This window comes from Vespa mandarinia, chromosome 14, assembly GCF_050613455.1.
Source record: "Vespa mandarinia isolate Hongniang chromosome 14, ASM5061345v1, whole genome shotgun sequence".
Taxonomy (NCBI): domain Eukaryota; kingdom Metazoa; phylum Arthropoda; class Insecta; order Hymenoptera; family Vespidae; genus Vespa; species Vespa mandarinia.
The window spans coordinates 1,382,501-1,397,500 of NC_140823.1; the positions used below are offsets into that span (position 1 = coordinate 1,382,501).

The following is a 15,000-nucleotide window of genomic DNA, read 5'->3' on the forward strand; positions in this document are numbered from 1 at the left end:
CATTCACCGTTCGTCATGTTAATCGAAAACACGAGATCCATAACACGTTTGACTAGAGTCCGAGAGTCATCTCGATCAATCGATTATTATTCTCGAACGGCCGAGTTTCTCTCGTTAAATGGTAACGACGGTAACTCGAAATATGACATCGTAAAGAAACGAACGTCCGTTTAGTTCGATTTATCATCCACTTGTCACTAATATCTCCACCCATTTATTATATAAATACGTAATAACTTAATAAAATGTAATACGTTAGGTTAGAGACGAGAAAGGAGGGATCAATTCAAACATATCCCATTATCATTGCAAATCTGTACTTTGTGTAACGTTTGACAAGAAAAAAAAAAACAAAAACAAAAACAAAAAAAAAACAAAAGAAAAAAAACAAAAATAGAAAAAAAAGATTTAACAAATGCAATACTATTGGGATAAACGAACTTTATGGACGAACGAGTCATCGACATCGGTCGTACGTATTTTTATCTTTTTATTAATTAATTAATTAATTAATTAATTTAATAATTTATTTATTTATGTTAATTAATTTTTTTTTTCTTTATATTATTTTATTTTTCCTATATTATTTTATTTCATTTTATTTTATTTTATTTTATTTTATTTTATTTTACTTTATTTTATTTTATTTTTGTTCCTTTGTAATAAACGGTAACTACTTTGAGAATTAGCCTCGTCGGTTTCATTCATCAGTCTCGACTAACGACTCGAGGTTTATCATTAAACAACGTAACGACGTCGAAATTTATATTTATTTCTTTTTTTTTTCCTTTTGTTCTTTAAAGATTTACTCTTCCTCTCTCTCACTCTCTCTCTCTCTCTCTCTCTCTCTCTCTCTCTCTCCCTCTCTTTCACTCTTTCATGCACATTGGCACGCGGCTCTTGATATTTGGTTCGTTTTTCTTCTTAAAAACAGATTTCTTTTCTGTCTATCTCTTTCTATTTTTGTTTTTCTCTTTACCTCCTTCTATCTCTTCCTAATTCTATTCCTCTTTCTCCCTCTCTCTCTTTCTGTACATTATTTCTCTCAATTTCATTTCATTTTCGAAGGGCTCCGTTCGCTAGGACACTAGCGTTATTACCACCGGCCTTTCTACATTTTCTATCTCTATCTATCTATCTATATAATCATTTGTTCATATTTCTCATCATATTGCAATTATAATTATCATGATTTTTTTTCCTTATCGGTGACTCGCTCTTTTCTTTATTTTTATTCACGTTACTATATTTTTTCTTTTTCGTCTTCTTCTTATTCTTCTTTTCACTCTTGTTATTATTATTATTCTCGATATTGTATATAGTCGTACATGTTCTTGATGCGTCAAGGCAAAATTTAATCTCCTCGAGGATAAACTTTAAAGTCACTTATATTCGATCATTTTTTCCCCATTCCACCCTTTCTCTCTCTCTCTCTCTCTCTCTCTCTCTCTCTCTCTCTCTATCTCTCTATCTATCTGTCTATGTATCTCTATCTCCATTTTTTATCTCTCCTACTCTCTCACACTCTTTCTTTATTTTTTGTTCTGCCATACCTGCGACAACGCAACGTATTAAGAGATGAAAAATTTCGAAGAAAACTATTGCGAAATAGTTTTCTTATTGAATAAACTTATTCTTGTTTGTTGTTCTTGTTGTTGTTGTTGTTCTTTATTTTTTTCTTCTTATAAACGACGAACAAACTCTTTCTCTCTCTCTCTCTCTTTTTCTCTCTCTCTCTCTCTCAATCTCTATCTCTTCGATTTCATATAGTTCATTTCATTTAATGAAATTCTTTCTACTTTGGTCGAACTTCTATTTGTTCCAAGTCCATATCCTCTCAATCTCCCTCCCTCCCTCCCATCCCGCCCTATCTTCCGTCTCCCTTACACTCCTTTCTTTTTGTTCGATAATAAAATACATATAACTTATATATATATATATATATATATATATATATATATATATCGTATATATATTATATATATGTATATATATATGTATATATATATATAATATATGTATATATATATGTATATATATATCGTATATATTATATATATATATATATATATATCGGGATAGTGGTGAATAGATATTATACGATTGTGCGCGACAAAATAATGTACATATTTTCTTCTTCGATTCTCATATAACTCAACTGTCTCTTCTTACGCGTTCACTATTGTAGGGGTCCCTTATGAAGAATATGTTCCTGTAATATAAATTTTCATTTCGTAGCTCCCTCCTCCTTCTCTCTTTTCTTTTCCTTTCTTTTCTTTCCTTTTTTCCTTTTTTTTTTCTTTTTTCCTCTCTTTCTTTCTACCGCCCCCTCCCCTCTACTTCTACTCCTACTACCGTCCTATCCTATTCCTCCCACATCGCTCCTCTTTATCTCGTCTCAATTTAACGATATTGTCGACGAGTTCTTGTAAATAGAATTTTATGATGGAGGAAAAAAAAAGAAAAAAGAAAAAAAAAAAACATAGGAAACCAAAAGATATTATCGAAAATAACTACGATTTTTTTTCCTAATATCTCGTCGGATCGACGTTTATTTTAAAAACTGTGCGTTTATGTCTCTTTGTCTCTTATATGTGCGCGTATGTGTACGCGTATGTGTGTCTGTGTGTATGTATGTATGTATGTATGTGCGCATCGTTTGTATGCGATAAATAAAGTAAATAGATAAGTATTTATGTACTTATGCAATATATGTGCGATAAAATGTGTGCCCTTTTTATATTAAATAAAAAGAAAAAAAAAAAAAAAAAAAAAAAAAAGAAAAAAGAAAACGTCGAAAGAACGTCGACGTTATTTTCGATCATGTTTCAAAGGTTTAATTAAATATATCGAATCACGATCGAATGAATATGTATACATACGTATGTATGTATGTATGTATGTATGTATGTATGTATATATTTATGTGTTGAATATCACCGATGTTAGGATAAAGTCGACATTTATATATGTATGTTTTTCTTCTTCTTCTTTTTCTTTTTCTTTTCTTCTTCTTCTCCTTCTTCTTCTCCTTCTTAATTACTCATTGATAATAATGAAAATACAAAACGGTATTTATGATTATAGAATGAACAAACGATAAAGAAAAAGAATATCGAGAAAATAAAAAGAAGAAAATAAAAAAATAAAAAAAAAGAAATAATAAAAAAACAGAAACAATAAAAGAGAAAAACAAAAACAAAACAAAAAAATTGGGATAAAACGCACGACTGTCAAGTACATTTTTAAATTCGTGCTAAATCCATTTTAAACGTGCAAATATTATAATATTATTATCCTTCTATAGTCAAATACGTAATATGTATTGCGTTTATATATTTATATATATATATATATATATATATATATATATATATATATATATAATAGTCGACTTATTCCTTCGTGAATTTGCTTAATCAAAAGGTTCGACAAAAAAGAAAAGGACAATAAAAAAAAAAAAGAAAACTAAAAAAAGAAAAAAAAAAAAAAAAAAAAAAAGAACTATGTCGAGCCATTTGTTTTTTTTTTCTCTCTCTTCAAATCTCGTTATAACATCCAACTGCAGGCTCGATTTTTTGTTCTCTCTCTTTCTTGTGCTTTGATGTTAACACGGTTTGGTTTGTTGGCGCGAACGTAAATACATATATGACGGCCGAGTTTAATCGACATATATATATATATATATATATATATATATATATATATATTATTTTTTCTTTATCATTCTTTCTTCTTTCTTTCTTTCTTCACTTTACTCTCCCATTATCTTTCGTTTGATCTACGAAATTTTTCAATCTACGAAATGATGCAAGACTTTTCATAAATGCAAGCCATGCAACCAGTAGTATATTTATTCTTATCATAATCGCGTATTGGTCGACTCCTTTCGATTATCCCGAGAATCGTATACAGAGTCTAACGAGCACGAAAAGATATTTCATCTTTATATCCATCTTCATCTTCTTTCTTGTCTTTCTTCATCCACATATGTTATCTCACTCTAAATACAAATCAAATGTAACCATGATCGAACCAAAAATGAATTCTTGACTCTGATAAACGTTGCCCGTTCAATAGCTTCATCATCATCATCATCATCACCATCATTATCATCATCGTCATCATCATCATCATCAGCAGCATCATGAGCATCATCATCGTTATCATCATCATCATCATCATCATCATCATCATTATCATCATCATTTTCATCGTCGTCGTCGTCGTCGTCATTATCATCACCGTCGTCATCGTCTTCGTCGTAATCGTCGTTTTCGTCAACGTCAATGTCGTGTTCGTCATCGTCGTCGTCGTCGTCGTCGTCGTTGTCATCATCATCATCACCATCATCATCATCATCATCATCATCATCATCATCTTCATTTTGTTAACGCTTAATATAGAATACGGAATTAACCTAATAGAGTCCGCAGCCACGCAGATTATTGGCGATGATTACATCTGTAACCGCGTCGAACACAAATTGAATGTTATTCGTGTCGGTGGCACAGGTCATGTGGCAGTAAATCTCCTTCGTCGTAGACTTGTTTTTCGCTTCGAATTGCGCCTGAATGTAGGCAGCGGCATCACTGTATTCCTGCGCACCTAAACGAAATAAAAAAACAAAATTGTTAATAACAATTTAATCGTTATTTAAAGAGTAATCTACGTCGATATATTTATTATTTATATATTTTTTTTTCTTTTTTTCTTTTCCTTTTTTTTTTTTCCTTTTTTTTTCCTCCCCCTTTATACGAGACATTTATATGTCAAATCGATTAACGCCATCTTTTGAATTTTCTTTTTGTTTTTTTTTTGTTTTTGATTTTTTTATTTTTTTTTGTTCTTTTTTTTTTGTTTTAATTTAAGCGTCTTCAAACACGTAACTCTTCTCTCACCTTTTTGTATTCATAATTATTTTTCTCAAACTTCCATTACTTTCGTACTAAATGATTAAATGATAAAAAAAACTTTGTTTTCTTTAAGCCATCGAATAAAAAAATAATTTATTTCAAAAGCCAATCCGATTAACAACTCCTTAAGTACTCTAATGTAAATCGTTGGCAATGATGCAATCACGATGAAAAAAAACATAATTCATATATTCTACAATGTTCATTTGTATTTATTTATTTTCAAGGGAACATTAAAAAGCAATTTAAATGTTACATCGTTGCATCTCTACACTTTTTCTCTTTTTATAGAAGTTCAATCGATTATGCGAAAGGTCTGCGGCTCTTATCGTAATAAACAAAAAAAAAAAAAAAAGAAAAAAAAAAGAAATAAAAGGAAAAAAAAACAAATAAAAAGAAAGAAAAAAGAGAGAAAAAAAAGACGAAGATTATTTTACCTGCATACTCCGGGAAGCAAATCGTCAAGGGAGACTTGCGTATCTTTTCCTCGAACAGATCCTTCTTATTCAGGAAAAGAATGATCGAGGTGTCGGTGAACCATTTGTTGTTGCAAATTGAATCGAATAACTTCAAACTCTCTTGCATTCGATTCTGGAAAAATAAATTCGTACGAGCTTACGTTATCATCGTTTGTTTTCCTATCATTCGTTTTCGTTCGTTCGTTTTCGTTCATTTTCGTTCGCTTACTTATCTATTCTCAAAAAGGTCGAACAACGATACACATGCGATTATACGTGATTATATCTAATGCATTATGTAAATATACACACACGTATATATATTTATGATATAATTATATAATAATATATATATATATGTGTGTGTGTGTCTGTGTATAACATATTATGCACGCATGTATGTATTGTCTATCACATATTTTATTTCCATTATAATCGAATTTTGAATTTTCTTTTTTTATTTTTTTTTTTATTTTTTTATTTATTTCTTTTTTTTGTTTAATTTAAGCGTCTTCAAACACTTAACGGAGTTCTCACTTTTTATATTCATAATTATTTTTCTCAAATTTCCATTATTTTCGTACTAAATGATTAAATGATAAGAAAAGTTTGTTTTCTTTAAGCCATCAAATAAAAAAATAATTTATTTCAAAATTTGACACGTATGAAAATAAAAGATACTTGTGAGTATTCAGTATGCACGTGTAAGCATCCTCTCAAAATTAAATCAACGACACTTCCCACGTGCAATGACCTTAACAATTGATCCTCATATTTCTTCTTCTTCTTCTTTTCTAATCTTTATACGTCCGACTGTCAGTTATCTTACAAAATGAAAAATGCTTCGTGATAAAGGATAGTAACTTGATCTTGATCGAGCTGCGGACGAACGCGAATGTATTTATTCGATTCCTTTCTTCTTCCTCTTCTTCTTCTTCTTTTTTTGTTTTTTCTTTTCCTTTTTTTTTTTTTTATTTTTGTTCAAAAGATTATTACGAGAAAAATTCGCTGTACAAAAATTGATACTTCACGTAACGAAGGAAAATGAAAAATTGAATATTTCTCTTCGAGTGAATATATATTATTCGATTCTTATTTTCTTTTTTTTTCTTTGTTCAGAAAATTATGCAAAAATTTGTCGTAAAAATTGTCGATAATAAAAAAAAAAAAAAAAAAAAAAAAAAAAATAAAAAAGAAAAGAAAAATATTTTGATATACAGAGAAATATATTATTTGTTTCTTTTTTCTTTTTTTTTTTTTTTGGTCAGAAAATCATGCGAGAATTTATTTTTTAAAATTAATATTCTTCGCCATGAAAGGAAGAAAAAGTAGGAAAAACAATATGTTTTACAATGGTGGAACGTAATCGAGTTGAACTTTATCAAGTGGACATATTTGATTTCTTTTTTTTTTTTTTTAAAAAATTATGCGAGATTTATCTGTAAAAATTGCTAATTTTTGGATAAAAAATAAATTCATCCCGACTTTCTTTTAAAAGATATTTTCGACTAAAAAATATCATCGTTTCAATTTCCACTTTTTTTTGAAAAAAAGTCAAACTTGCATGTAAGTTTAATTCGATCGTGTCTTCAACTGATATTACATTAAATATCAGTTACGTTATTCGTAATAATAATTTTGAATGATCAATATAAATTCTTCACTTAATTACATCGTAAGAAACGAAAGTGACGACTACTCGTGTAAGAATATGATTTTCGATAAATTTAGACGAAAGGGAATGCATTGAATAATTTAATCTTACCGTAGTCTCATCTTCGTGCAAGACCTGATCATATTCGGACATAGCGACGCAAAAAATAATCGCTGTAACATCCTCGAAGCAATGTATCCATTTTTTACGTTCGCTTCTTTGTCCACCCACGTCGAACAATCTGTAAGAAAAAAAAAAAAAAAAAAAAAAAAAAAAAGAAAAGAAATTAATGATTGATTAAATATCATGAGACTGAGAGAAAAAAAAAGATAAAGAAAAAGAAAAACAAAAAAAAACAAAACACGAAAGAAATTGAGACGTTCGAAAAAAAAAAGATTTTATTTTACACCAGTAACGATCTTACGAAAACAGACGAATGGATTAAAATTATTGTCGGCGAATGATTCATCATCTAACACGGTCATTCACAATACACAACGTTACGTGTTCATATCTAGCAACGTCATAGCCGGCCGAGATTATGAGAATGAGCAAGCACATTGAAACGTCTCTCAGTGATTAATAATCCTATTGATTTTCTTTGACGCCAAAAGAAAGAAAATAATTCTTTTAACTTTCTTGGTCCAAATTGTACCTCTGACATTCATATTCGATTACATTCTATATATATATATATATATATATATATATATATATATATATTTATTCTTCAAAATAAAAATGTGAAAATTTACTTACTTGAAATTAAGGTTTTTGAATGAGAAATGGACCTCAACGATACCAGTCGTTTTAACTCGAGTCCTCAATATGTCCTGCTCCGTTGGTTGGTAGTCTTTTGCGCCTAATCGATCCAAGTCGTCCAGGAAGCTATACAACGAATCAATTTTTGTAAGATACTATCGAACGGATTTAATATGAAAGATAGTAAATAAATAGACGTATATATGTATATATATATATATATATATATATATATATATATATATATGTATATATATATATACGTCTGTAGACCAAATAATAATCCGTAGGATTATATTCTGAGAAAATCAAAGGACATCCTTATATATACATATATATTGTATAAATCCATCATATATCGAGAATGAATCTTCTTTTGACAATAAGAACCATAAAAGACGTACTAGTATTATATTCAAAAGAATAATCATCGAGATATTCTTCGTCAGACGAATGAAAGATCAAGATTTTCTTTTTTTCAACGTTAGAAATAACTTTGAATAATCAATTTCTACTATTCCTTTCTATTCTACAATAGAAAAAAGAAATAAAAAAAAAGAAAAAAAAAAAACTACTCTGTTTGTGACATTTCAAGAATACTATTTAGCATGAAAAAGTGCGTTCTAGTATAATATAATTTCATATTCGATTTGATAAAAACTTTAGATGATAACGAAAACGAGTTCGTTAACGTCTAATAGTTTGTCGTTGATGTTCGTTGAAGGTAAAATAGTCGATCGAAGCCAAAGTTGTTCAATATACATATATATATATATATCTATCTATGTATATATATATATGTATATATATATATATGTATATATATATATATATGTATATATATATACGCATGTATGTAGTAGCATAATAGTCGCGTGCTAGGGCGCGGCTCGCAACAAGTAGCCGAAGAGTAAGCAGATAGTATGAAACGAGAACTTTGATGGTTACAAGTTTATAGCTAAAGATAAATCTTCGTAAGACGAGTATCTATAGATTTCAGTGTGATAAAAGAGTGTTAATAAAGAATGTCGTAAAAGTCGATCGCGTAAAAGAAAAGGAAAAGAAAAAAGATATTTATAAATATTTTTATATCCGACGAGACAGAAGTCGAGTTTCTTCGATTTAAAAGATAAAAAATCTCACGATCATATAAATTTTAATTCATTATCGAATGAGCCTATGTTACATAATACATTATATATATACGTATATATATATATATATATATATCGTATAAGTGTAAATCTTGTGTATAAAAGTCTTCCGTAGAATCATTTGGAAAATTTATGTGTTCATATATATATATACGTCCGTCGCCAACATATATATATAATATATATATATATATATCAGGATTTGGAGGTTATATACATGAGAAAACCCTTGCAGCGCCATCTTCGTAGTTTATTCGCCATATTTCATGGCCAGCCGACGGCTACTCTCGATAGGGAGAAGGGAAAAATAATTCTATGTCGTCGATGCGATTTTTCCCATATGGATCTTTCTTTTCTTTTTTTTTTTGTTTATTCCTTTCCCCTCCTTTTTTTTATTACGAGAAAAAACTAAACAATAAAGAAAAGAAACTTGACGATCGAGTAAATGGAGGGAAAGCTGGTAAAAAAAAAGAGGAGAACAAGAATGAACAAAAAAGAAACGAGAAAAAAGAAAAAAGAACTAAGGTTGGGGTGAAATGGGGTAGGAATGGTTGTAATGGTGGTGGTGGTGATGATGATGATGATGATAGTGATGGTGGTAGTAGTAGTGGTGAGATGGTTCAAAAGGATAATAAAGGAAGGGTTTGAGACGGACACGAAGACACGCGTGGTTAAAAGGAGAAAAGGACCTAGAGGTCGCCGGTGTCTGGGGATTTGGATGATAGAACTTGGATACGTAGGAAAAGGGTGAACAGAGAGAGAGAGAGAGAGAGAGAGAGAGAGAGAGAGAGAGAGAGAGAGAGAGAGAGAGAGAGAGAGAGAGAGAGAGAGAGAGAGAGAGAGAGAGAGAGAGAGAGAGAGAAGAGAATGGAAGAAGAAGAAGAAGGAAGAAGTTTCGTCGTTGTTACCAGCCATCCAGTCTGTTCTTTTTCTTTTTCTTTTCCTTCTTATTCCTCTTTTTCTTCTTTTACTTCTACTTCTTTATTTCTACTTCTTTCTCCCTTGAGGGTTAAGCTTTAGATTTTTGTGGAAGTACGAGAAAGAGATAGAAAAAGAATGAAAGGTAGAGATAGACAGATAGATAGATAAATAGATAGATAGATATATAGATAGAAATATAGAGTGAGAGAGAGAGGAAGAGAGAGAGAGAGAGACAGAAGGGGTGGTTGGTGAGAATAAAAAGAGAGAGAAAGGGAGAAAGAGAGAGAAAGAGAGAGAGAGGGGAAGGTTCGTGGTGGAACAACGTCGGCCATCTTCCCTGTCACGTGACACGGGCGTGGCGTGACGTCATCGCCGATCAATACGACAGAGAGCGAAGGATAGGGAGATAAAGAAAGGAAGAGAAGAAGGAGGAGGAGGAGGAGAGGAGAGGAGAGTGAGTGAGTGAGTGAGTGAGTAAGTGAGTGAAAGAGAAAGAGAAAAAGAGAGAGAGAGAGAGAGAGAGAAAAAAGAGTGTGTTCTCTGAAACACTCCGCATATCCTCGTCCATCCCTTTCTAATTCATCTTCCCCTACCCTTATTTCGACCCCGCTTTGTCTCACCACGAATTCACCGTGGCTTTTTACCCCTCAGTTTCTCCCTCTCCTTATCACTCCCTTTCACCATACTACAGTCCATTCTCTGACTCGTCGACTCCTTCAGGAAATTCATATTATAACCGAGCTTTTCTGCCCTACTCCAATGGCCAAGCTTTACGGTTCCGCTTTCTGACCAGGGACACTGTCTGGCGGCCACTATTTAAATATGCAAAGAGCAAATATATATATACATATATACATATATATATATATGTATGTATGTATGTATGTATGTATATATATGTATATATGTATATGTGTGTTATATGTATAGATATAGATATAAATATAGAAATATATATGTATATATGTCATATTATATAGAGTATATGTGTATATGCAAATACTATATATATATATATATATATATATATATATATATATATGCATTTGTTAGTTATTGAAAGTTTTTTTTATTATCAATCGCATCATTAAAAATCGAAAAGATTCAAATTGTTTACGTTTTATGGATTTAAAAGTATTTAATAAATAAATAAATAAATAAATAAATAAATACTTGAAATTAGATTCATGTTTAAATTTATTTACGATAAAATTGTAATAGACGATATACTTTGTGCTCTTCAATGTTTCTTCCTCTCTCTTTCTATCTTGCTTACGCTATCTCTCTTTTTCTCACGTAAGCGACAAATAGGTTTCTGACGTTTACGGTAAAATCTTTCTGACGATCCTGATACTATGGTGCGCTATAGACAAGGGCTTTTTAGAGGATATAAAGAGAAAGATAGATAATAGATAGATCCAGGAGTTAGTTATTGAGAGGTGATAGGAAAAGCTTACCTGATAATCGATAAACGTCCGAGAAAAACGTAAGATCCAAAATCTTAACGAATATGACCACGCTTCGTACGATCCTAAGATCAGGATTGTCTACTTTATTTTATCAAAAGATAAAATGAGAAATGAGGTAAGAAAAAGAAAAAAATATGGTAGCCTCGTAAAGATATGAAGAAATCGATTTCAAAATCAACTCTGTTACCCAAGATTTCTCGATCGAAATTGTACAATTTTTATCGATACGAACGATAATAATTTTTTGTTCATTTTTCTCCCCCTTATATATATATATATAATATATATATATATATATATATATATATATATATATATATATATGTTTATCAAAAACGTCACATATTAGAGAACGACGTATGTACATCGAATGATGTTCATACAATATGTATATACATAATATTAACGTCACTACGTTTGTGTACCTGCGTAAAACGAGCTTATTATAAACTCCACCCTAAAATCAATAGCCAAGTAGCTAACGCACTACAAAAATATCCTCTAACGGGAGACGCGCAAGCTCTGCGTATTCCGCACGCGAGGAAAGGAGAGAGAGAAAGAGAGAGAGAGAGAGAGAGAGAGAGTGAGAGAGAGAGAGAGAGAGAGGGATTTATCCTTCGGAGAACACTTTCACCTCGGCCCTGCCTACGCCTTTGTCGTTGGAAGTCGATGAACTTTGCAAGCAGCGATACTAACGACGACAGTGTAAACAATAGCTCGATGTATTCTTAACCCTCGAAATAGATCGACTTCGGAAGGTTCAAAAACCCTTTTCTTTATTCCTTCGATTATTTATCTCCGATCAATTTATTTATTTTTTACATATATGTATATATAATACATCGTATGACTGTGGTCAAATTGATACAAGGATTTGGATTCTAATAATATTATCTATAATTCTAATGAGATTCGACTTGAAATAATACAAGCTGATTGAACAATTTTCTTAAGGGTGATCTTTCTTTTTTTTTCTTTTTTACTTCTTTTATTTGTCATTTTTCAAGAAAAAAAAAAAAAAAAAAAAAAAAAGAAATGATAAAAAGAAAAAGAAATCACGAAATCTAAAGAAATATTAAAGAAAAGTATCTTTGTATCATATGTACTTACGTATATATATATATATATATATATATATATATATATATATATATGTTATATGTGTTACGAAGAAATACGCGAAGCAAGAATTTTTAAAATAAAGAATATAAAGAACTAGAAGTAAAAGAAGAAGAAGAAGAAGAAGAAGAAGAAGAAGAAGAAGAAGAAGAAGAAGAAGAAGAAGAAGAAGAAGAAGAAAAAGATGAAGAAGAAAAGAAGAAAAAGAATGAGAGATAAGAAACGTATTTTTTTTTCGTTGGTATAAAAGATCACGCGAGCTTGACCGAGATGAATTTGAAACGCGAAGAAGCGTTGTAAAGTTCGCGAAGGATGCCAGATCGATTTCACTGAAATTTTAACGAAGTCGCGTTAGAAAAAGAGAGAGAGAGAGAGAGAAAGAGAGAGAGAGAGAGAGAGAGAGAAAGAAAGAGGGAGAACTAGTTGGCTACTAGCTAGGTAGCTAGCTAGTTATCTAGTTCGGCGCCTTTCAGTCTACACGGCCTGTTTCTTCTCTTATTTTACGACGGACAACGATTATTACGAGTATTACGACTATGACGATTACTTCGGCTTGAACTATGACAATTACGAGTTCGTAATTGCACATATAATTTTTCACAATTTTCGTAATATTATATTATATAAATAATGTATAAAATAAAATAATTAATATAAAATATAAAATAATATATAATAATTATATCATAACATATATATATATATATCATATATTTTAGATATACTAATATCCATAAGACATATTGTATAAAACAATGATAAAATGTTTATATACAAATGAATTGTTATAAATATTAATATGACATCGTTATGTTATTTCGTTAAATATAATATAATCCCATAACAAGATATTGTTTTTTTATGTTTATGTGTGTATATATATATATATTTATATATGATTAAAAATAATATTAGTGCATCATTATGATATATTATATCTAATATTAGTATATTACGATATTAGTATATCTAAATATACATACATATATATATATATTTATATATATGATAATATTATATTATTTAAATAATATATAAAATAAAATAATTAATATATAATATAATATAAAAAGGTATAAAACAATATAAAATAATTATATTATAATATATACATATGCATGTTTGTATATATACATGTTTAGATATATTAATATCTATAAAGCAATCGTATAAAACAATAATAAAATGTTTATACACGAATGAATTGTTATAACAGAATTCACGATTACATCGTTCGAACGTTATTTCGTTAAAGATTAGTATATTGCCATAACGTATTGTTATTTATTTCAGTATATATATAAAGTAGTAAAGTGAATATAATATACAGATTTAAAGTCCACTTACTATTTCGCAGAATCATTAAGTTGATATTCATTGCTCCTTCCAAAACATCCTTGGACACCGCTATCGGTCCAGAGCCTCTTCATAGCCATTAAAAGTTCTTCGCTAAATGGCTCGGTGTCCTCCATTCGTTGGATAACGTCGAAGACCATTTTTGCGTCAGTCTGAAAATATAAAGTATACGTTAAACGTAAAATACATATATATATATATATATATATATATATATATATATATATTATATATATTTTAGATTTTATTTTTTCCTCACTATGAAGGATTTCGGTAGGTAGGTAGGTAGGTAAAGGTAGGTAGGTAATAGGAAAAAGATAAAAATAAAAAGAAAAAAGATAATAAAAAGAAAATATATATGAAACTAAGTCAAACGCAATTAGTAAGCACATTGTCATTAATATATATCGAAATCAAATATGATGGTTCTCATTCTCTATTTAGGAAACGATGAAACAACCATATCCCATAGCTCCTTATCAATTCATATTCATCTTGAGTTAGCCAGAGATAGAGATAGAGATAGATAGTTAGATAGATAGAAATAGAGAGAGAGAGAGAGAGAGAGAGAGAGAGAGAGAGAGAGAGAGAGAGAGAGAGAGAGAGAGAGAAAGCATCTTAAACAAGCATTACTCCCTAGTGTAATATTTCATTGCTGAAATATTAGACTCCTGACGTTTCTGATTCTAACAAGAAATAAGATTGTTATTGAGATATGAGGTCTCTATGGAAGGTTAAATAATCTCTTATTTCTTTTTCTTTGAAAAAATTTTTAACAAACTAGCAGAAAGATGTAATAAAGAGAAAAGAGAGAGAAGGAGAAAGAAAGAGAGAGAGAGAGAGAGAGAAGCTTTTTTGAACTTCATTCCCGTTGATATGCCGGGGGCTATATAAAACTTATTCTGGGTTGTACAACCTACGTTTCTAAATAAGAACAAAATTCTAATCTTTTATCAAGAGAAAAAGACTTTGAAAGTCTTTTGATAAAAAATTCTTTCTTTCGAATGAAAGTTAAAAGATAAGGGATGGGAGTGTGGAAGTGAGGAAGAGATAGAGGACAAAAATCGATAAAACCGTGTGATCGTTCACATGCTTAGAACAAATCATCATTATGTTATTATTATTATTATTATTATTATTATTATTATTATTATTATTATTATTATCATTATTGTTATCATTATTATTAGT

General features: G+C 29.9%; 1 protein-coding gene across 4 annotated transcripts in view; it reads right to left on the bottom strand.

Moving 5' to 3' along the window:
* Positions 1-3,523: 3,523 nt before the first annotated feature.
* Positions 3,524-15,000, bottom strand: part of Galphao (G protein alpha o subunit) — a 39,527-nt gene continuing 28,050 nt past the window's right edge. For all 4 annotated transcript variants that reach the window (XM_035862249.2, XM_085661247.1, XM_085661248.1 and 1 more), the window contains 5 exons: positions 13,801-13,961; positions 7,788-7,916; positions 7,140-7,269; positions 5,354-5,507; positions 3,524-4,608 (listed from right to left, as the gene is read on the bottom strand). In XM_035862249.2, coding sequence (XP_035718142.1) covers positions 4,421-4,608; positions 5,354-5,507; positions 7,140-7,269; positions 7,788-7,916; positions 13,801-13,961 — 762 coding nt within the window. In that variant the 3' untranslated portion in view covers positions 3,524-4,420. The remainder of the gene's footprint in view (positions 4,609-5,353; positions 5,508-7,139; positions 7,270-7,787; positions 7,917-13,800; positions 13,962-15,000) is intronic.